The sequence below is a fragment of the Perognathus longimembris genome, chromosome 3, assembly GCF_023159225.1.
Source record: "Perognathus longimembris pacificus isolate PPM17 chromosome 3, ASM2315922v1, whole genome shotgun sequence".
In the NCBI taxonomy this organism is placed as follows: domain Eukaryota; kingdom Metazoa; phylum Chordata; class Mammalia; order Rodentia; family Heteromyidae; genus Perognathus; species Perognathus longimembris.
The window spans coordinates 75,351,070-75,372,281 of record NC_063163.1 but is presented as its reverse complement, the minus strand read 5'-3'; the positions used below and the strand labels follow the sequence as shown (position 1 = coordinate 75,372,281).

The window sequence follows — 21,212 nt, the reverse complement described above, 5'->3', positions numbered from 1 at the left end:
CCAGGCCTGCCTGAACATTATGTCGAACCCGTTCATTTGGAAAAAGAAAACAAGCCACATGTGGTGGTTCACACCTGTAATCCTAACTCAAACCCTGTGGCCACAGAGTCTTGCAGAGGTGTAGCTTGGGAAGCTGGAACTACCTCCAAGTGTAAAACAGGCCTGGGGGAGTGGCTCAGGGATGGAGACCTGCCTGGTGATCTCAAGACCCTGAGGTCAAAGCCCAGCACGCCCTGAAAGCAAAGGCGTTTCCTTGGGTCCACTCATGAGTTGGCCAGGCAGGACTGCACCCCTCCATCCTGGGGTGCAGTCCTGGGCTTCAGGGGTACCAGATGGAGGTGGCCCAGGGCCAGGCAGACTCCAACCTCTCCCCAAATGACCTCTCCTGGGCCAGCACGTGTAGCTTGCAGTGTGGGGACAGAGCACAGTGAGGTAAGGAACAGCAGAGCTGCAGGCCCAGCCCGAGCAACCCTGCCCACTTTTTCCCCGTGGGAGGCCCAGCCACCTGCAGCCACGACCCTGCCCCATCAGCCCCACCTGGGTCCTGGGCATCCCCCACAGTGGCCTGTCCCTCCCAGGCTTCAGCAGGGCAGGAACCAGGTTCCTGGGCAGGGTTGAAGGCTGAACCCCAGCCTCAGGCACACTAAATACAAGGCCTGCACTACAGCCCAGCCCATGGAGGCCTGGATGAATCTGGTGACCCACACACACCCACGCTGCTCAGTCCACGTTTTCTTTCCTCCCCTCCGAAATGTCCATGAGGAAGTTCTGAAAGGAAATTACAGTGGAATTGACACATGAGCTGGACTTGTGGAATTGATAACACCCAAGGGCGGCAGGTGAGACTTGGTCAGGGGCCGAGTAGGCCCCGCAGGAACTCGTTTCTTGTTTGCTTGGCTTTAACTGTTCTTTGGGTCCAAACGGCGTCCCAGGACCCCAGCACCAAGAAGGCCAGCGAGGCGGCAGGGCAGGTAGGAAACGCTTTATTATTGGCTTGATTCGTCCTGGGTGTCCATGTGCGCCGGGGGACCCGGGGTCCGGCTGGGGGCCGGGCTTGCAAGCCTCACCGACCACACCCTGGGCTCCGGGAGGTCGAGGGCCGTTTCTTTTTGGTTTCATGATCATTTAAAAAACAGAAAAGACAAACATTTCGCGGTCTTTAAAAAACAAGTCTGGGAGGGCCGTGCCCCATGCGCCCTGTGCGGGCGGCCCGTCACTGGGCCGAACCCGAGCCGTAGGGCCAGCTGAAGGTGCTGCCCGACAGCAACATGTCGCGGATAAGCGTCTCGATGGGCGTCTTGCCCACCAGGCGCATGAAGAAGAGCTGTGAGATGAGTGCGGCAGGCACGGCGCGCAGGGCGGGCAGGCGCAGCAGCAGCCGCCCAAAGCGCTGTGGCTGGGACGGGTACTGGGCACGCACGTACTCGGTCAGCGCCACCTGCGCCTTCTCCTGCAGGCTCTCCACGTGTGCGGGGTCCGACAGGCCGCAAGCATCTGGGGGAGATGGGGTCAGAGTCGGGCGAGGCTCGGACAGGGAGGTGGGGGGACGGGGCTTGGTGGGGCACTGACAGCTGGGAGAAGGCAGGGGTGGGGCTGGAAGAGGGCTGGAGGGCGGCACGCGCGGTGCTGGGACCCGCGGCCAGCGTGGGGGTGCGTGGCGGACCTCCTCCCGCACTCTGGCGGGGATAAGCACCCAGGACGGGCGGGAAAGGGGACTGCGCCTCGGGTCGCGGGAATACGGTAGCGGGCGGGCCCAGTGACCCCGGGAAGGATGGCGAGGCAAGGCTCGCAGGCCACGCCCCCGCGCGGGCGGCGGGCCGCCGGCCCTCCCCGCCCCCAGCTCACCGGGCGTGAAGAGTGCGATGGCCTTGAGGCAGCCGTACTCGGCCGAGTCCACCTGCAGGCGGCCCAGCTTGTCCACCTGCTCCTGGAAGGCGCGCACCTGGTCCATGAAGGCCACGGCGCGCTCGGCGGCCATGGGCGCGGCGTGCAGCCCCGCGGCGGCCAGCAGCGGCGCCGTGTGCAGCGGTAGCGCCGCCTGCGCCGCGTTCAGCACGAAGAGCTCGCTCCAGCTGAGCCGCAGCAGCGCCACCTGGTCGGCCACGGGCAGCTCGGGGAAGAAGGGCGCGTGGCGCGCCCACTCCACGGTGCTGAACAGCAGCCGCGCCGCCAGCTCGCACACGTTGTCGATGCCCAGCACGGCGCCGCCGCCCGCACCGAAGCGCCCGGCCGCCGCGGGGTACGGCTCGGCGCGCAGCAGCTGCGCAATCAGCTCCGACACTGGCTGCCCGGGGAAGAGCTCCGCCGCCCCAGCCAGCGCCGCGCCCGGGGGGCTGCCGGCCGCCGCCGCCGCGCCGGGCAGTGAGTGCGGGATGCGGCCGCGCTGCACAGCTGCGGAGAGAGCGGAAGAGGGGTGCGGCGTCAGCGGGGCGGGGCCGGGGATCGGCCTGCTTCCACCCCCGGGGTTCTCCCCCCCTCCCCCCGTGCTGGGGCAGCGGGAAGCCCTGAGGCCCTTCTGAAACAGCTCGAACTTCAGAGCGGTGCCAAGTCCCCGGCGACCAGGCGGGGAAAGCGAGGAGGGGCCCCGGCGCACGCCTGCCTGGAGTGGGGGCGGGGGGCACCGCGGCCGGGTGGACACTAAGGAGCGCGCTGTCTCTTCAAGGGTGAACTCCAGCTCAGCCCGGCCTGCAGGGGCGTGGGCAGGAACCAGGCCTAGCAGAGCTGAGCCAGGGTAGTGGAGGTGTGGGTAGAGGCTGCTCAGGTGAGGAGAGCCGGATGGGCTCCCCAAATGCAGCCCTGGCCATGGCGGGGAGGGATCTCAAGTCTCCTCCTCTGTGCACTGGCTGATCCTCCCTCACTGTCCCCTTCTCTCACCACTTCCCTTCCTTCTCCCACAGGGACCAGCCTGTGGGAGTTCAATTCCTCTCCCCTGACTCCCTCACTGATGCTAGCTCTGCCTCAGTCTCCTTATCTGTCAAAAGCAGATGAAGCCAGGCACAGGTGGCTCACTTCTGTAATCTTACTCAGGAGGTTGAGATGGGAGGATTGAAGCTCAAAGTCAGCCCAGTGAGGCTCTTCAAATAACCACCACAAAGCCAGAAGCGGAGCTGTGACTCAAGTGGTAGAGTGCCAGCCTTGAGTGGAAAAAGATAAGGGGTAGCGCACACCCAGGCCCTGAGTTCAGGGGCCAGCACTAGCATACATAAGAAAAACAGACCAAAATGCCTTTGCTCAGAGGGCCTGCGTTGTGTGGAGTAAATGATGGAGTAAGGTGTGTGGTGTGAAAAAATAAAGAAGGGACCTTCTCTGAGTAGCTGCTATCTGAGCAAAGCCTGAGAAAGCCACAGGAGAGAGCCATGCTGAGATCTGAAGGAAGAGCACTTTGGGCAGTGACCAGCTGCTATACAAAGGCCCTGAGGTGGGACTGTGTCTGGAGCATGAGTTGTGATTGTGAAAGCTTCCACTACCAAGACTGGAGCTGAGGCCTGATGTGAGTGAGGCCTGTCAGGGCTTCAATCAAATGGACAAGGGGAGACAAAGTCCATCTGGGGGGAAGGATGAGGATGAGGCAGACACCCTCAAATTTAAAGAAATCAAAGAAGTAATCAGAAAGACTTGAGACTTGCTGGTAGTGTATCCTTGAACCTAAGATCCTCCTGCCTCAGACTCCTAGTACTGGGATTACAGGCAAGTTCCACCCTGCCTTTCCTGGCTTCTCCCACACAGGCCCCTAAAGAAGAAGCCAACCTTAAAGCAGAAAAGATTCAGATACTAGGAAGTCTGGCTGGTCAGGCCCAGGACACAATCAGGACAAGGCCTGAGGCTGAATACAGGGGCCCAAGGCTCATCCTATCAGCTAGATCAAGCTCAGTACCTCCAGGGGCCTGCAAATAGCTCTGGGTTCCACTTGAAGTTAAGAGGTGGAGGATCCTAGCCCAGCCCCCCAATGTGTGTGGGTCCAATCTGTCCCCTGGGCAGGGCCAGGAGGCCCAGCAACCCATGGAAAGTGGAAGGAGAAAGGCCTAGTCGCCTTTTGCCTTAATCTGCCTGAGTTCCTGCCTTGGGCAAACACAGACAGTAAGGGTGAAGGGCGGAGGGCAAGCACATCAAATAAGAAATATCCTGGTCCAGAAGAGAGTCACCAAGGTGTCAGGCTGGGGAGCTGCCCAGAGGGAGGGGCCTGGGGGCAAAGTCCCCAGTGGGCCCACAAGGCAGCCACAAAACCTGAGGATCTCTGCAGCCCAGGGGGACCTCAGCCCTAGGGACCAGGGATGGTGGAAGTGAGGTCAGAGGGCACCAGGACCTACCCACGACCCACAAGACTATGCCCCAGACTCCGCCCCCGACTCACCCTCCTTGCGCATGCCCACCCGGAAGCACTTCTTAAGGCGGCAGTACTGGCACTGGTTGCGGTGATGCTGGTCAATCTGGCAGTCACGGTTGGACCTGGGTGGGGACAGACCAGGACTGTGTGACACAATGACCCCATACTCCCAGGCTGGGGCAGGTATGCAGACGATGACAAGTGGAGTGGATGCTGCTGGATGCATGAGAGTCTGTGGGGCAGAGTTTGTGAGCACACCAGGAAGCACACTGCAGAACTGGGTTTTGCAGGATAAACAGGAGTTCAATGGGGGGGAAGGGGGGATGGGCGACAGAGAAGGCATTTCCAGCAAAGGGGACTGGAGGGAATATCACTTGTCTATGGGGTCACAGCAGGGGTGCTAAGGATGAAGGAACCAAGGACCAAATAAACAAGGGGCTCCTGTCCTCGGTAAGCATTCAGGACTGCCACCCCATCAGGTAGCGAAGGGGGCAGCGGTCCGCCCACCTGAGGCCTGCCCTAGGCAGGAAGGCGCAGACCTTGTGTTCAAATGTCCCCCAGACCCTGTCTGTGCCCATCCTGCCATGCAGGGCACTTGGACCCAGCAGAGAGGCCACTGCAGCAGCAAGGATGCTAGCCCACCCGGCCCAAGCCACAGTGAGTGCCCCCCACACCCAGCCCAGCCACGGCACTCGGGGGCAGGGCCAGGGCTCAGCCCTGGGAAGGGGCCCCATGGCCAGGACGCTCAGGCAGAACCAGGACAAAGCCCAGAGCAGGGCGGTGGGAGGGCCAGGGCAGCAGCCTGGAACGGGCAGGCTGGGGCAGCCCCCCTTCCCCTCAGGATCCTCTGACCTCAAGGAAGACAACACACATACTCGCTCGCGTGTGCACACACACACACACACACACACACACCTTCTGCCTCAGCTTCCCCAGGTCTGAAACTGGAACCTGTCTGCCAACTCAGATAGTGGCGTCTGGGTTATGTTCCCCACAGCATCCCCTCTGCCCGGAACATGCCAACTCTGCCCCTCTCCTGGGCTTCTGGCCTCCAGTGTCACGTTTTGTTTTGGGGATGGGGGTCTCACTTGCTGCCCAGACTGGTCTCAAACTCCTGGACTATCCAGGACACTCCAGCCTCGCCTTTCCAAGTAGCAGGGACTGCAGGCTTGTGCCACCAGGCCCTGCTTTTCGATGACCACAGCCCTCTCCTCACCCACTGAGGCTGCACCGCCTCAGGCCTGCAATGGCCCTGAGCTGGGTCACTCCTGGGTCTTTCCCGAAATTGCTCACCCTGGTCACTCCCGGGGCTGTTGCTTATCCTTCTGACCCCCAAGGCAGGGCACTTGGCCCACCTCTGGGGCCCCAGACTGGGGGCCTCTATGGAAGGGCACAGGGAGGGGCACAATGGGGTTACGGCCGCTGGCTGAGCTGACCCGAGGACACTTGCTCAGTTGGGCTCACAGGGCCCAGACCTCACTCTGTCACACAGCTCAAACTTTCTGGGAAAGTCTGAACAGCGCCCTTCCCTTCCCGAACAAGGCCCTTATCTCCGCCTCGGGGCGCACGGGGAGCCCCTGATCTCTCAGCTACCGCCTCTGCCCTCCCTAAGGACCCAGCCGGGGAGCAAGAATGAGGCCAGAGCCCCGTGGCCCAGTTAGCAGGAGGAAGAAGCCAGGCAACTCCACCATACGTAGCTACCCCCAGCCCTGACCCAGGACCCGACCCAGACTCCAGACAAGAACCGGGGCCTCACCGGGCAGCCCTGACTGCCTAGCCCCTGGGCCCCAGCTTGCTCTGGAAGCAGGACCCCAACTCCAGGGGTGTGGGACTTCTTGACCCGGGGGACCCAGCCCAGAATCAGGGGCTCAGTTTTGTGCATCTGGAAAATGGAGCTGTCTATACCTCTGGTCCAGAACTGGACAGAGGCTTGCCAAGGAGGACAAAGGGGGCTCCGACATCCCGGGGGCTGGGCGCCCGCCCTCTTCCCAGAGGCCCTGCCCTCCCCAGCCCCACCAGAGGGCTGTAGACCACGCCCTCCCCTCCCAGGCCTAGCCTTCCCTCCCAGCCCTCCCAGACTTGGCCTCCCTCACCCCCCTCCACTACCCTCCCCTGCTGGAGGGGTCTCCCGGCGGGGCAGGCCTGTGCTCCCCCACACGCAGGTTTTACTCCTTCAAATCAATCAGAGCCGCTCCAAAGTTTAAAGGGCCCGGGTCGGCCGGGGCGGGCGCGGAGGGGGGGGGGGGAACGGCCAATTCCGGTGGCCTTGCGGGCCCTCCGGTGGCGGTTTCCGGTGACCCGAACTCGGGCAGTGACCCCTCCCCTCCCCACCCGGCCCCGCCGCCCCCGCGAAGGGCCCTGGGGCAGAGGAGCCGAGCCCGCCGCCCGCCCCGCCCGGCCGCCGCCTTGGAAGTGATATTTGACCCCGAGACCGCGCCTTATCGATCCGCGCGGCCGCAGACAATGGCCCCGGGACGCCGCGAGCGCAGGGTCCAAGTTCCACGTCCGAGTCCCCGGGGCACCCGGCGAGGGAGGGGCGTCCTCAGGATGGGCGGAGATCGCGCTCCAGACAGCACCCCGGAGCCCGCGGGGCCCGGCGAGGACCCCAACGGCTCCGGGTGGGGGCGACGCGAGGGGCGGAGCGAGGACCAGGGCGGGCCGAAGGCCGCCGGGGACCCGGGCGCGGGGCGCGGGGCCCGGGAAGGTCAGCGGCGGCCCAAGGTGACCGCGCAGGGCCGGGCGCGCCCAGGCCAGCGGGGCCGGGGCCGGCGCCGGAGCCGGAGCGGGGCCGGGACTTACCGGCAGGTGTAGCTGAGGTTGCGGCGGATGCTGCGCTTGAAGAAGCTCTTGCAGCCCTCGCAGGTGAAGACCCCGTAGTGCTTCCCGCTCGACTTGTCCCCGCACACCACGCAGTCCACCTGCAGCCCCGGCCGCTCCTCGTCGCCGGGCTCCGCGTCGCTGGCCGCCCCGGGGGGCGAGGCTGAGTCGTCCTCGGCGCGCGGATAGCCGCCCGCCTTGTCCACACCGTTCGCGCCGCCGCCGGGGCCGGGGCCGGGGCCGCCCCAGCCGCCGGTCACCATGGCCATAGCCCCGAGGGCGCGGGGCCGGGGCGCCCCCTCCTCGCGACGGCCTCACCGGAACCCCCTCTCGGCCCGGGGCGCCCTCAGCCCGCGCGCATCCGGGTAGAGCCCGGCACGGGGGGCGCCCACCGCACCCCCCGAAAAAAAGTTTTGCGGCAACTTCCTGCGGCCGGTCCGCGGAGCCGGGCGGAACTGGTCGGGCCGGTTCCAGGCCAACTTTCCCACGCGTGCGCGGGGCGGGGGGCGCTAGAGGCGGGGGCCAGGGGCCCTGAGGTGCCGCGCCCCGCCGGCCTGGGCCATGGCCCGGCCCGGGCTGCGCGCGGGGTAGCGCCCGGTGGCCCAGCGCCGGCTCGGCCCCGCGGCCGCGGCCGGTCAGCGGGGCGCCATCCGGGCGCTGGGGGCCGGGCAGGGGGAAAGTTTGGCCGCAAGTTGCGCGGCCGCCCGCGGCGAGGGGGAGGGGCGGCGCGCACGCGCGCCGGGGCCCGGGGCCCGCGACCCCCGGGGTCCCCACTCGCACCGGCGGCCGCTCCGGGGCCTGCAGGCCGCGGTCCCGCTCCTCTGGAGCCGCCGCCCGCGCCGCGGCCGCGCCCGCCCGGCCTGAGCCTGCGCCTGGGCCCGAGCCTCGCTCTCGCCGCTGCCGCCGACCCCGCGCGCCAGCCCCGTGCTGCGGCCGGTTTGACACCGCGTTCCATCCGCGCGGCGGGCGGGCGGGCGGGGCGGGGGCGGGGCGGGGGCGCGCGCCGGGCCGGGGGCGGGCGCTCGTTGCCCCGGCGACGGCCGCCCTTATAAGGGCATGGGTGGCCGCGCGCGGCGCCCAGGCCGGCGGGAGAGGCGGGGGCGGAGCTCGGGGCCGCAAGGCTGACCCTCCCCCATCCCGCCCCCCCACACTGGTCCCCACCCCCCCCCTCACAGCCATCCGCGCTCGGGCCTTAACCCCCGCGCACCCGCGGCCCCGGCCCTTCCGCGACCCTCGCTCGCTAGGATGTCTCTGGGGAGCCTCCGACCTGGGCCCGGGGTCCTCCGCCCTCCCGGCGCCCCTCGAACCGCCTCCCCACGCGTTCTGGGCGGAAGCAAGAACGGGGGGGACGTGTGCCCCCGGGGTCACGCCCCTGCGCCGCGGTGACACGCAGGCGTTCACAAGCACGTGCGCACGCACACGCGGGAGCACAGTCTTGCACACGGGCGCACACTCAGTCACAAACAAGCGCGCACGCAGGCGCGCGCACCCGAGCACGCCTCCCGCACGCCGGCCCGGTAGATTGTGCTTGCTTGCTCTTCCAGAACGCCGCCCCCTCCGCGGCGCGGGGTCCACCTGGCCCCCGGAGCCCCCTGGGGCTGGGGCGGGACGGGGAGGCGCCGCGGGCTGCGGCCCCTCCCGCCCCCGGCCGCCCCTCAGCGGCGCTGCGACCTGCCCACCCCCACTTCCTCCCCTTCTCGGAAGGCCCGGCCCCCGAGCTGAGCAGATGTGTCCCGGGCCCCTGGCCGCGACCCCGGCCCGCCCCTGGCCGCCGGGCCCCGGACTCCTGGCCGCGCCTGGGCGAGGCGGGTTAAGGTTTAACCGGCCAGGGAAGGCCCTCCAGAGCGACCTTTCACCCGCAGCTCGCAGGCCCGGGGCCTGGTGACCGCCAGGGCGCGTGGCTGTGACCCGGCCGGGCTGAGGCAGAGGCTGGAGATGACGCCACGCTCAGAGGGAAACTCAGGGTCAGGGTCAGGGTCAGCAGGCCCGGGCCCAGCTCCAGGTCTGCTTAGCCGACAGGGAGGACGAAGTTAGACCTGGGGAGGGGGCTTGGCCCGGGGTCCCCGAGCCTCCGTCCCGCCCACCTGACCCCTGCCTGCGGCCCCGCGGTGACCTTTGACCTTGCCACCGCCTCAGATCCGGGACAAAGGAGCCTGGGCCCATCTGCCGAGGGGACACCCGTGGGAACGGCCTGGGGGGCCTGGGAACCCGCGGTGCCCCTCCGGGCGTACTCGGGTCATCTTTGATGACAATCTGGTGGGACTGGGGGCTGGGCTCCTCTGCTGCCCCAAGGTGGCCTGCCTCAGTTTCCCTCTTCAAAGCCTGCTAGGTCCACAGAGCCACTGTCCGAGAAGCCCCCAGATAGGGAAGACTGGGCTCAAATCCCAGACACAAGGTCCTGCCCGGGACCCCCTGGGGAACAGAACCTTCTGGGTGGGTGCTCAGCTCAAGTCTCAGCTACTGCTGGGAGGGCACGGCTGGGTGGGGCTTATGCAAATCACATGCTAATCAATGTCTGGCTCAAAGCCAACTCCAACCCTGCGGGAGGAAACTTCAACTTCTCAGACTGGATTGGGTTGTTGCACACATCAGCTGAGACTGTGAGCACCCCTCACACCTCCTGGAGGTACAAGGCACCCTGAGTATGGAACTTTTAAGTTTTTTTTCTTGTGGTTTTTTTTTTTGCCAGTGTTGGGGCTTGAATTGGGGGCCTGGCTTCTTTTTGCTCAAGGCTAGCACTCCACCACTTGAGCCATTGCGCCACTTTTGGCTTTTTCTGTTTATGTGCTACTGAGGAATTGAACCCAGGGCTTCACGAATGCTAGGCAAGCTCTCTACCGCTAAGCCACATTCCCAGCTCTGAAGCTTTTATCTTTTGGTGTGGGCTCCCTGTGGGCCAATGTCCCCATCCTGTGTTACAGACCCACCAGGAGTCAGTGTGCCAGGCTCTACCTTCCTTAAATACAAGCCCCAACACGGATTATTCCGATTAAAATGTCATCTCTGGTACCGTGCAGAAACTCCTGGTATGATGCCTATACCCGGACAAAGTGGGTGGTGGATGTGAGGCAGAATTTGTTGGGCGCAGGCGCAGAGGGTGAGTGAGATGATAAGTACCCTGTGTTTTCTCTGCTTGTAGGAAACAGAATTGTGAATGCTACGTGCCCGGGGGCCCCCCGCCTGTCATCCCAGCTGCTCAGGAGGCTGAGATCTGAGGATCTTGGTTTGAAGCCAGCCTGGGGCTGGAAAGTCCATGAGATTCTTCAATGAAACAGCTCAGAAGATGATACTGAGGATATGCCTCACCTTGAGTGGAGAAAAAAACCCACGTGAGAGCACACGTGGCCCTGAGTTCATGCTCCAGGACTGGTAAGAAAAGAAAAAATGCAAGTCCCAAAGTCATGTTGGAGTACACATCCCTCTCCTTCCCCCAGAGAGCAAGCACTAGGACTCCAGCCACTGGGCCTCAGTCTCCCTTCTGGTTAGAGGGCAGCCTCTCTGGGCAGGAGTGGGTGGCATCTGGCCCATGGATGTCTCCCCAGGTTTCTGGACAAAGCAGCCAGGTGCTACTTCAGCCTCCCTGACTTCCAAGTTGCCCCAGACTGGATGCCCTTGCCCCCTCGGCCCAGCTTTCCTAGTCCTGACCTCACTGGGAGGTCAAGTTTATTCCCACGTGGCATGTGACCTTTTCCAGTGTCACTGTGTCACACCAAATCATTGCACATGACAGACAAGAGGTCACTTGAGGGCTGTTTATGGCCAGAGCCAGCCTGGCCTGGGGTGAGATCTACAGAAGGGTCTCCCCCAGCAGGGGCAGAGGGCAGGGAGGCCTGGGCTTTGCCAGGGCCCTGGCAGTGGCTTCCAGCCGGGCCAGCTCCTCCGCCTGACGCTCCCCCATCAGTGCCAGCTGCTGCTCCAGCTTCCGGCGTTGCTCTTCCTGCTTCTGGTGGGCCTCTCGGAAGGCCAGGACCAGGGCACTGTGGGGTGAGTGGCTGAGCCAGACACAGCCCCCCTCCCCACCTCCCACAAAGAAGGGGCCACGGACCCTGTTTCCAGATGACCAGGTATCGGGGGTCAGATCCTCCTGGGACACCTGCATCATTGCTGAGTGGGTGGGTACCCAGAGCTTGGAGCCATTCTTTTTTTGGGGGGGTGAGGGGGGGAGAGGGCATATACTAGGGTTTGAATCTGCTTGCTAGACAGGTGTTATGTTACTTGAATCATTCCCTATCCCTCCCCCCCCCCCACTTTATTGCTTTTGTTATTTTCTAGAAGTTTTCTGTGGCCAGCTGGAGTAACAAACATGCACTACCATATCTGTGTTATTTGCTGGTCAGGACAACCACCATCCTCTCCATCTCCTCCCACACAGGTGGGGATTACAGATGTGAACTACTGCACCCAGCCCTTAAGCCTAGAGAGAGCTAAGGGGCCCATGTCAGGGACCAGGGATGCCTGCCCCTACCTGTGAGTTTGGCATAGCTCTCTGTGCAGCAATGCACTCTGAGCCCGGCTGGCTTGGCCCCTCTGGGCCATCTGCTCCAAGCGATCCCGGAGGGACTGCAACTGCTGTCGAAGGCCCAGGGACCTAGGGTAGGGGTGAAGAGAGAGGGCTCCCAGCCACATCAAGTCGGTTCCTTTTTCTCTTCCTGCCCACCGGCCCATGGTGCTTCCAGGTGCGCACACCTTGGCCTCAGCTGGACACAGTGGTCCCTGGCCTCTTGCATGCTCCCCCCAGCTCCCACCCCACCTAACCACCCCCCCTGCTGGGCCCCAGACACATACCTAGTAAGTGATGCTGCCAGTTCCTGGGACAACTTCTCTGGGTCCCCTATTCTGCTCACCTGGCCTTCATCAGTGCCACTGCTGACTCCCAGGAGAGCAGAAGGGCCCTGAGGGGACAGGAGGGAGGGAAGACACCCCAGCCCAGGCTGGACATGGAAGCTGCTCAAATGAAGCCCCTGCCTTCACTCGAGAAGAGACAGAAACAGCAGTGGGACAAGGGAGATAACTGGGGACCTCTACAGAGAGCCAAGGAGGGCTTCCTGGAGGAGGTGGAATTCGGGCTGGGGACTGAATGGTATGGAGGGGAGTGACCGGCCTTTGGACGCAGCATGCTCTAGAGAAGGTGCATGGAGGAGGTTAGAAAAGCTCAATGTGGTAGCACAGGCCTGTAATCCTAGCGGGCACACACACAGGAAGGACAGCCATTGGAGGCTAGCCTGGGCTAAGTGTGTGTAACATCTTGAGGGGTACTGTATCAAGCAATGGCTGGGGGCGAGGCTGGCCTGGCTAGTGCAGTCCTCGGTTGGCTAGTGCAGTCCTCGGTTCCCTCCCGGAAGGAGAGGGGAAGGCAAGGTGGAAGGTCACTGAATCCCCAAGGACAGGAAACTGGGGACTTGACCTTGACCCTTCCTTCAGCCAAGGCTACAAGGAGCTGGAGGTGGGGTGGGTGGGACGAGTTGAGGGCAGGGCCAACGCAGGGCATGGCATCCTGTGGGTGGGGCTTTCTTAGGGCTTGGTGCCTTATGGGCTGGTCTAGTGGGCGGGCCAGCGTGTGAGTGTGGCGTCAGAGGGACAAGTGCTGGGCAAGGCGCTGTGGGGGCGGGACTTTCAGAGGGGCGGGGTACCTGGAGGGCGGGGCTTTGAGTGGACAGAATGTGTGGTGGGCGGGGGCACCGGGTGGACCCAGTGCGTGGTGGGCTTGGTCGGGGCGCCCGGTGGGTGGGGCTGGCACCCTATCCCTACCAGGTGCCTGCTGGCTGCTCACCTGCAGCCACCCCTCTTCCTCCTCGCTGCTGCTATCCCCACTGCTGCCTCCACCGCTGGCGTCGGCTCCGCAGGGCGTGAGTGCGAGTTGCGCGCGCTCCCACTGCAGCTGCTCCAGCAGCAGCACGTGGACCGGGCCCTGGGCCCGCAGCGCGGCCTCCCGCAGCTCCAGGCACCGCTTCTCCCTGCGCACCAACTGCAGCTGCAGCATCAGGTCAGCCAGGGTCTCCTGTGGCGGTGAGGGATTATGGATTCAACGCCCCGGGGAGACTGAGGCCCCAGAAGATCTCTCTGGGGACACACAAGAACACTGATCTTCACTGTGACCTTGACAATGCTTTCCTACCCCGGGAGCAACAGCTCTGGGAAGAGCATGGTTTTAGACAAGGTCAACCAGGAGCTGCATGGAAGTTTCTAGAACATCTCAGAACTTCAGATTTTTACACTTTTATTTCACTTTATTTTAAAGACAGAGTCTTAGGTAAGCTTCAAACTCAAGATCCTCCGGCCGCTACCTTCCCTATGCTGGGATTACAGGCCTGCACTAGCACACCCTGCTTTTTTTCCTGAGCACTGTCCCTGAGTTTCTTTTGCTCAAGGCTAGCACTCTACCACTTGAGCACAGAACCACTTCCAGCTTTTTCTGCTTATGTGGTGCTGAGCAATCAAACCTAGGGCTTCATGCATGCTAGGCAGACACTCTACCACTAAGCCACCTTCCCAGCCTACATCTTCTTTTCTATTGATTAATTGGTTGATTGTAGTGTTAAAGATTGATTACAGGGTCTCAGGCATGTAGGCTAGTACCCTACCACTGACTGAGCTACACCTCAAACCTTTCATGCCAGCCTACAAACGCCATTAATCTTCTCACCCTCATCTCTTCCAATGGGAAGGGCATTTTGGAAAGACAGATTCACAGTCTAATGAGAAATGAAATCCCAGACAACCAACGCTTATTCATTCCTCAAAACTCCAAGAAACGGGCTGGGAATGTGGCTTAGTGGTAGAGTGCTTGCCTAACATACATGAAGCCCTGGATTCAATTCCTCAGCACCACATAAACAGAAAAAGCCAGAAGTGATACTGTGGCTCAGGTGGTAGAGTGCTAGCCTTGAGCAAAAGGAAGCTAGGGACAGTACTCAGGCCCTGAGTTCAAGACCCAGGACTAGCAAAAGAAGAAAAAAAAACAAACCACAAAACTCCAAGAAACATGTCCTTAGCAGAGCAACATTCCTTCTAGCCCTTGGTCCCCCAGACATATGTCTCACATTCTGTCTCTCTAATAAACCCTGGCACCAGTGTGGCCTATTCCTACCCGTGTGGCCATCAGGCCCTGTTGGATCTGGGTCTTCTCCAGCGGGGGCAGAGCTGGGCCAGGCTGGGTTTCCAGAAGGGCTTGTACCATGGCTTCCCCATGGGGCATGGTGGGCTTTGCTGCTGCAGAGGGGCTGGGCTCTGGGGGGATCTTCAAGAGGGCACGGTGCTTCTGGATCCACTGGATAAGGCCTTGGAGCTGAGTGGCGACTTCCTGTGGTGTGGGCTTATCCACACTGCTGCCTTCGGGGCTGCAGGACACAGGAGAGGCCCTCTGCTGTCAACCCTGAAGGGTCCCTCGTCTTCCATCCACTGGGCCGAGCTGCCCCGCTGTGCCAACTGTGGCCATCATATCCTCACAGTCCCCACCCGCTATGAGCCTCGCTCAATGCACACCACCACCCAGCGTGCCAACTCCATGGGCTCCCAGCAAATAGGCCAGCCTGGCGCTGGTGGCTCATGCTTGTAATCCCAGCTACTCAGGAGGCTAGGATTGGAGGGTGGTGGTTAAAAGCCAGCCAGAAAAGTCCATGAAACTCTTAACTCCAATGAATCACCAAAAAGCTGGAAGTAAAGCTGTGGCTCAAAGTGGGAGAGCATCAGCTTTGAGTGAAAATGAGCTAAGAGACAGTGCCTAGGCCCTGAGTTCAAGCCCCAGGACTGGTACAAGAAAAAAGAAAAGGGGGCTGGGGATATGGCCTAGTGGCAAGATTGCTTGCCTTGTATACATGAGGCCCTGGGTTCAATTCCCCAGCACCACATATACAGAAAACGGCCAGAAGTGGCACTGTGGCTCAAGTGGCAGAGTGCTAGCCTTGAGCAGAAAGAAGCCAGGGACAGTGCTCAGGCCCTGAATCCAAGGCCCAGGACTGGCAAAAAAAAAGAAAAGGGCTGGGAATGTGGCTTAGTGATAGAGTGTCTGCCTAGCATGCATGAAGCCCTGGGTTCAATACCTCAGTACTAACATACACAGAAAAAGCCAGAAGTGGTGCTGTGGCTCAAGTGGTAGAGTTCTAGCCTTGAGCAAAAAGAAGCTCAGAGACAGTGCTCAGGCCCTGAGTTAAAGCCCCAGAACTGGCAAAAAAGAAAAGAAAAAAGAAAACTACAGTGACCTAGAAGGCAAGTTGTGACAAGGCTGTGTGCTGGGTTTGGTGCTGCTTTGCTCTTTAAGGTTGGCACTGAGCCCTAGGTGGTCATTAGGTACGAACTCTAACTGGAGTTGACCTAGTATTACTCAATAAGGCTCCCCTCGTGGCCATAGCCACCAGGGCTGGCATGTGTTAGCATGAAGAAAGGTCACGGTGGCCACTAATGAAAACTGGCTGGGTGAGGTTGGCCCCGTGTGTTTGTGTGTGTGTGTGTGTACGTGTGTGTATGTACCAGTCCTGGGCTTAAACTCAGGGCCTGTGTGCTGTCCCTGAGCTTTTCCCCTCAAGGCTGGTGCTCTATTCCTTGAGCCACAGCTCTACTTCCGGCTTTTTGGTGGGCCATTGGAGGTAGGAGTCTCATGCCCAGACTGGGCTTTGAACTGAGATCCTCAAAGCTCAGCCTACAGATTAGCTGAGATTACAGGAGTGACCCCAGGTGCCCATGCACTGTGCACGGGCTCTCCTGGGGTACCTGTGCTGTGGGGTCTCTCCATCCCTGGCAGCCTCCATTTGTGCCAGCAGCCTGCATGCCTCCTCCTCAGCCCGCTGCAGGTCAGCTCCGGGGATCTGGGCGCCCCCCGCAGGGTCAGCCTCTCGCAGAGCCAGCAGGGCCCTGTAGGCCTCCTCGCAGCGCTCACTGGAAGACATGGAATGCATTGGGGAGCCCGCCCCATTTGGCTAGAAGCAGGGTGTGCCACCCCCTTGTTTCCTTGCCCTCCCCCTCAGGAACAAGAGGCACCCTCCAGCCAGGTCACCCCCCTCCCCAGCTGGACCACCACCCCCCAGCACTGAGATGATAGGCGGACGCAAGGGACCTGTACTGCAGGGCCAGGCCCAGCGCTGTGGCCTCTGCCGCCCGCCTCCCCAGCTGCATGCTGAGATCCTCGCAGTGCCCCTTGAACCCCTGCAGCACCGCCAGCAGCAGCCGATTGAAGCTCTTCAGCTTCTCCATTCTCCTGGCCCAAGAGAAAGAGAGACGTGGGAGAACGACTGCCTCTAAGTCATGGCTGCCTCCCGGCCTGCCAGGTGCTAGGCTCTCACCTGCACAGCTGCTCTGTGCAGCCTTCCAGAAGCTTCAGCGCAGGGCCTGGCATGTGCGTGGACACAGGCCCAAGAATCTGGGAGCTGGAATCATGCAGCCAGAGCAGGGGGGAAACCAAGGAGGATTCCTGCCAGGAAGGGGTGACTTGACTTACCCAAGTTGTCATCAACAACATGGACTCATGAGTTGTTTTATTATTTTTTTTTGTCAGTTATGGGGCTTGAACTCAGGGCCTGGGCAATAGCACCACACCTCTTTGAGCCACAGCTCCATTTCTGTTTTTTACTGAGTAGTTTATTGGAGAAACAAGTCTCACAGACTTTCCTGCCCAGGCTGGCTTTGAACTAGGACTCTCAGATCTCAGCCTACTGAGTAGCTGGGATGACAGGCATGAGATACCAGCGCCCAGCAAGTTTTTGTTTTTTTGTGAATTTTTGCCAATCCTGGGGCTTGGAGTCAGGGCCTGAGCACTGTCCCTGGCTTCTTTTTGCTCGAGGCTAGCACTCTTGAGCCACAGCACCACTTCTGGCTTTTTCTGTTTATGTGGTGCTGAGCAATCAAACCCAGGGCTTCATGTATGCAAGGCGAGCGCTCTACCACTAAGCCACAATCCCAGCCCTGGCCTAGAATCTTAAGGCCACCAGGATGGGGGCCCCAGCGGCTCACACTCACCTGAGCACCCCAGGGCTCCGCATCTGCCCCTGAGCTGCTGGAATCACTGCCTGGGCCGCCAGCGCAGCCGGGAGACCCGGGCAGAGAGGACTCTAGCCTCCTCAGGGATGACTGCAGCTCCTGAACCTGGAAGGCATGCAGACTCCTCAGGCCCGGGCTCCAAGCACCCACCCTACCTGGGCCCTCCCTCAGGCTCCTAGGTTAGCAGCTGGAGCCCCCTGGAAGGCTAGGAGCCCCATGGCTTTCTTGGATCTTATTTTGGATTTTTGAGGCCCAGGCTGACCTCAAACTGGCCATCCTCTTGCCTCCGCCTCCCAAGTGCTGGTATTACAGGTGTGAACCCCCACACTTGAAAGTTCATTGACTGAATCCACCAACGAAAGGCTTCCTCTGCTGGGGTCTGCGTCCTCCCTCAGCCGTGGCCGCTGGCAGCGGGGTGGAGCTGCCACTTACCTCTTGCTGAAGCTTGTCCTTCTCGGCCTGCAGGGCCCGCAGGGAGGCCTGTGCGCGGAGCAGCTCAGCCTCGCGGGTGTCCAAGGCCAGCCTCAGCCAAGTGTTCCTCTCCGAGAGCCGGGCCACCTCCGGTGGGCTAGCCCGGGCGGCCCCGCCTGTTCGCACGGGCATGGGGCATCCCGGGGGCTGGCATCGCCAGGCGGCTGCCGCAGCCTCAAGGGAACTCAGCGCTTGCTGGAGGGCCTGAAACACATCAGGGGCCTCCGACCGGTCAGGGGGAGCCGCCTCTGGGGGTTGCTGAGCTGCTGCTGGAGGCTCCTGGGGACCCGCAGGGGTGAAGGCTGGCACCCCACCCGGGTCTCCGTCTGTGGCCTGATCAGTCCTGTGGAAACCAAGGGCCTGAGCCAGGCTTGCCCCCAAAGGCTTCAGGGAGCCTGGAGAACCGCAAGCTCAACACCCACCTGACCATGAGTTCAAGGCCAGCCTGGAAGGAATGGTGAGAGCCTGTCTCCAAATAGTAAAGAAAATGGCAGTGGGGGGACAGGCACAGTGGTGCGCACCTGTCACCCAGCTACACAGGAGGTGGAAGACAGGACCCAGCTTCATGGCCAGGTGGAGCAAAAAGCACAAGACATCATCTGAGCAATAAACTAAAGCTGAAGGGTTGGGGGAGCTGGGCACCGGGGGATTCATGCCTGGATTCTCAGCTACTCAAGAGGCTGAGACTTGAGGATAAGGGTTCAAAGCCAGCCCAGGCAAGAAAGTCTGTGAGGCTCTTATCTCCACCAGAAAAATGGAAGTGGCACTGTGGCTCATAGTGGTAGAGCACTAGCCTTGAGCTGAAGAGTTCAGGGACAGAGAGTGCTTAGGCCCAGAGTTCAAGCCCCACAACCAACAGAGAGAGAGAGAGAGAGAGAGAGAGAGAGAGAGAGAGAGAGAGAGAGAGAGAGGCGCTGAGATTGGAAGATCACGGTTTGAAGCTAGCCCAGGCAGGATAATCCCCGTGAGACTCTTATCTTCAATGAACTACAAACCAAAAAGCAGGAAGTGGTGCTGTGGCTGAAGTGGCAGAGCACCAGACTTGAGTGACAAAGATCAGGGACAGCACCCAAGTCCTGACTTCAAGCCTCAATTCAAGCCTCAGAACTAGTGTACACACACACACACACACACACACACACACACACACACACACACACAAAATGGCTGGGGGCCTGGCTAAAGTCTAAAACACCCAGCAAGGCCATGAATTCAAACCTTCATATCACTAATAACTAACTATATATACATACATATATATACACACACAAACAAAGCATTAGGCAGCCAGCTGGGGGAGCCGGGGCCGGCAAGTGACGCAGGGCCACTGGCAGGATCACGGATGGTAAAGAGGTACTGGGCTGAGCAGAGGGGACCACACCGGCAGGGCTAACCTGTTCCCCAGCCCAGGGTCGCCAGCCCCGGCCCTGGGCTCCAGCAGCTCCAGCAGCTCCAGCCTGGTTTCTTCCCGCACTGGGCCTGAGCTGGGCTTGGTGTTGCCGCAGGATGCTTCGGCTTCCTCTGAACTCTCAGCCACAGGATCGAGTTCACCCTGCAAGACAGCAGGTGGCTCTGAACCCAGCTGGGTCTGGGCGGCTGGAGCTGGGGGCGGCGGGGGCCAGGGGACACTTACAGGGGGAGCTGACCTCCCTCGCCGGCTTCGGGGCCGCGTGGCCCTGGCACTCATTGCTGTCGAGAAAATCTTGTCCCGTAAAGACACAGCTGGTCTTCAGCTCAGGCCTCTGCTGCCTCAACTTCCTCTCCTGTGATTCAGGGCCTGGGAGGGGGCTTAGGTGACTGAGTTGGCTTGGTACTTGACTGGCTCATGGGGCAGGCTGCTCACTCCCTGTCAGATCTGGCCCACCTTTCTCTTCTCCATTCTCCCCTCCTTTTCTGCCATTTGGGTTTTCCTTCCTTTAAAGAGAGAGAGAGAGAGAGAGAGAGAGAGAGAGAGAGAGAGAGAGAGAGACCTTGTTCTATAGCCCATGCTGGCCTGGAACCCCACAATCCTCCTCTTTCATCCACCAAGGACTGGGTCACAGGCATGGCCACTTCAGCTCAGGGCTTAGCTTCTCCTGTTTTGGGCCTTGGGATGGTGACTCCAAGAATCATCCATTCCTCCCTAAGGTCACCCTGAATGCCAAGCCTCCAGCTGTTGATTCACCAGTCTAGCTTGGGGTTTGCCTCCTCTCACTGTGGGGTTCGCCTCTCAGCCCCCTCTACCTCTTCCCGCTTCTCTGGGGAAGCTCATCAGAGGTCTGAGCTCCTGGGGTGATCCTGGCCACTGCCTGCCCAGGCTTAGGTTGCCTTAGGCTGGCCAGGGAGGGGCTGGGAAACAGGAAGCCCCCTCCCATGGTCACGTGAGACTTGTTATTGTGCTGTTTCCTCCTCTAAGACCGAGGCTTCCTGGGGTGGAGTGGGGGAACAACACACTCTCAGTGTGTGCATGCACACACACTCACACTCACAGATCCACCTCTAAACATGTCAGCCTTTCACCCAAGTGTCAGTGGCTCACGCCTGTAATCCCAGCTACTCAGAAGGCTGAGATCTGAAGACCATGGTTCAAAGCCAGCCCAGGCAGGAATGTGTATGAGGCTCTTCTAATGAACCACCAAAAAGCTGGAAGTAAAGCTGTGGCAAAAGCCATAGTGCATCAGCCTCAAATGAAAAAGTCAAGCAAGGTACAGGATTTGAGTTCAAGCTCCAGTATGACAAATATTTGAAAAAATAAAAGTATTAAATTCTCCACATCCTTTAAATGTGGAGAATTATGATCCTAAAATTCCCTTTCCTTTGGATGTGATTTATTCATTTCCAGTTGTTATCAATTAATTAATGAAACTTCAGTTTATACTGCTGTAAGAAAGGCATAGGTTCTATTATTATTATTATTATTATTTTACTTTTTTGTCACCAGTGGGGCTTGAACTCTGGGCCTGGGCACTGTCCCTGAGATCTTCAGCTTAAGTCTAGCACTCTACCACTTGAGCCACAGTGCCACTTCCCGTTTTCCTGTGGTTAATTGGAGATAAGAGCCTCATGGACTTTTCTGCCCAGACTGGCTTTGAACTGCAATCCTTAGATCTCAGTCTCCTGAGTAGCGAGGATTACAAGAGTGAGCCACCAGCACCCGGCCTATTATTGTTATTTTTTAAACAAAAATTTGGCTATGTGATCCTGGCTGTCCTCTAAATCTCCATCCACCTGTGTCAGCCTCTCAAGTGAGAGCTGGGATTAAAGGTGTGTGCCACTGGCCTAGTAAGTTGGGAGAGAGCCTGGCATCATGTCTCACTGTGTCTAATCTCAGCTACATGAGAGGGTTAGGAGTTTGAGATCAGTATCTGAAAGAGATCACATAAACAAGTGGGGATAGGGGTCTGGCTCACATGGGAAAAGCACTTGCCTAACATGTGCTCAGGCCCAGGGTTCAGTCCCCCCGGTTGCAAAATAAGATCCACTGCCCAAGAGAACTGTAACCCATGATCAGCTTGGTGTCAAGTCACCAAATCTGGTTTGGCTGGTTTTGGTGCCTGTGGGTTTTTGGAGATAAACAAGTGAACTTGTCTTTTTTTTTCCTTTTCTTTCTTTCTTTCTTTTTTTTTTTTTTTTCCAGTCCTGGGTCTTGAAC

The 21,212-nt window shown here is 60.4% G+C and overlaps 2 protein-coding genes across 4 annotated transcripts; both read right to left on the bottom strand.

The window, feature by feature from the left end:
• Positions 1–967: 967 nt before the first annotated feature.
• Nr2f6 (nuclear receptor subfamily 2 group F member 6) lies at positions 968–7,968 on the bottom strand. Its single transcript, XM_048342510.1, has 4 exons — positions 7,124–7,968; positions 4,352–4,446; positions 1,846–2,391; positions 968–1,494 (listed from the first exon to the last, which is right to left on the bottom strand). Exons 1-4 carry the CDS (start codon positions 7,408–7,410, stop codon positions 1,214–1,216), a joined length of 1,209 nt encoding a protein of 402 aa, XP_048198467.1. The 5' UTR covers positions 7,411–7,968; the 3' UTR covers positions 968–1,213.
• A 2,910-nt stretch (positions 7,969–10,878) lies between these two features.
• On the bottom strand, positions 10,879–19,495 carry Ushbp1 (USH1 protein network component harmonin binding protein 1). Of its 3 annotated transcripts, none has more exons than XM_048342506.1 (13): positions 19,446–19,495; positions 19,215–19,358; positions 18,976–19,133; positions 17,543–17,924; positions 17,090–17,215; positions 16,417–16,544; positions 16,191–16,331; positions 15,848–16,012; positions 14,229–14,478; positions 12,912–13,139; positions 11,927–12,033; positions 11,607–11,729; positions 10,879–11,118 (listed from the first exon to the last, which is right to left on the bottom strand). In XM_048342506.1, exons 2-13 carry the CDS (start codon positions 19,266–19,268, stop codon positions 10,929–10,931), a joined length of 2,052 nt encoding a protein of 683 aa, XP_048198463.1. In that variant the 5' UTR covers positions 19,269–19,358; positions 19,446–19,495; the 3' UTR covers positions 10,879–10,928. The 3 variants fall into 3 exon arrangements, with proteins under 3 accessions (XP_048198463.1, XP_048198464.1, XP_048198466.1); XM_048342507.1 differs by having other exon boundaries at positions 19,215–19,369; positions 19,446–19,488; XM_048342509.1 differs by having other exon boundaries at positions 16,191–16,328; positions 19,215–19,491.
• Between the last annotated feature and the right edge of the window lie 1,717 nt (positions 19,496–21,212).

Bases quoted from the DNA above. Each gene is read 5' to 3' on its own strand.
- Nr2f6 (XM_048342510.1), bottom strand. From the start codon at position 7,410: ATGGCCATGGTGACCGGCGGCTGGGGCGGCCCCGGCCCCGGCCCCGGC. The intron at 4,447-7,123 runs GTAAGTCCCGGC...GTCCCCACCCAG, and splicing joins AACCTCAGCTACACCTGCCG to GTCCAACCGTGACTGCCAGA. The intron at 1,495-1,845 runs GTGAGCTGGGGG...CATCTCCCCCAG, and splicing joins CATCGCACTCTTCACGCCCG to ATGCTTGCGGCCTGTCGGAC.
- Ushbp1 (XM_048342506.1), bottom strand. From the start codon at position 19,268: ATGAGTGCCAGGGCCACGCGGCCCCGAAGCCGGCGAGGGAGGTCAGCT. The intron at 14,479-15,847 runs GTACCCCAGGAG...TGTGTCCTGCAG, and splicing joins GGAGAGACCCCACAGCACAG to CCCCGAAGGCAGCAGTGTGG. The intron at 11,730-11,926 runs GTATGTGTCTGG...CCCCTACCCTAG, and splicing joins CTGGCAGCATCACTTACTAG to GTCCCTGGGCCTTCGACAGC.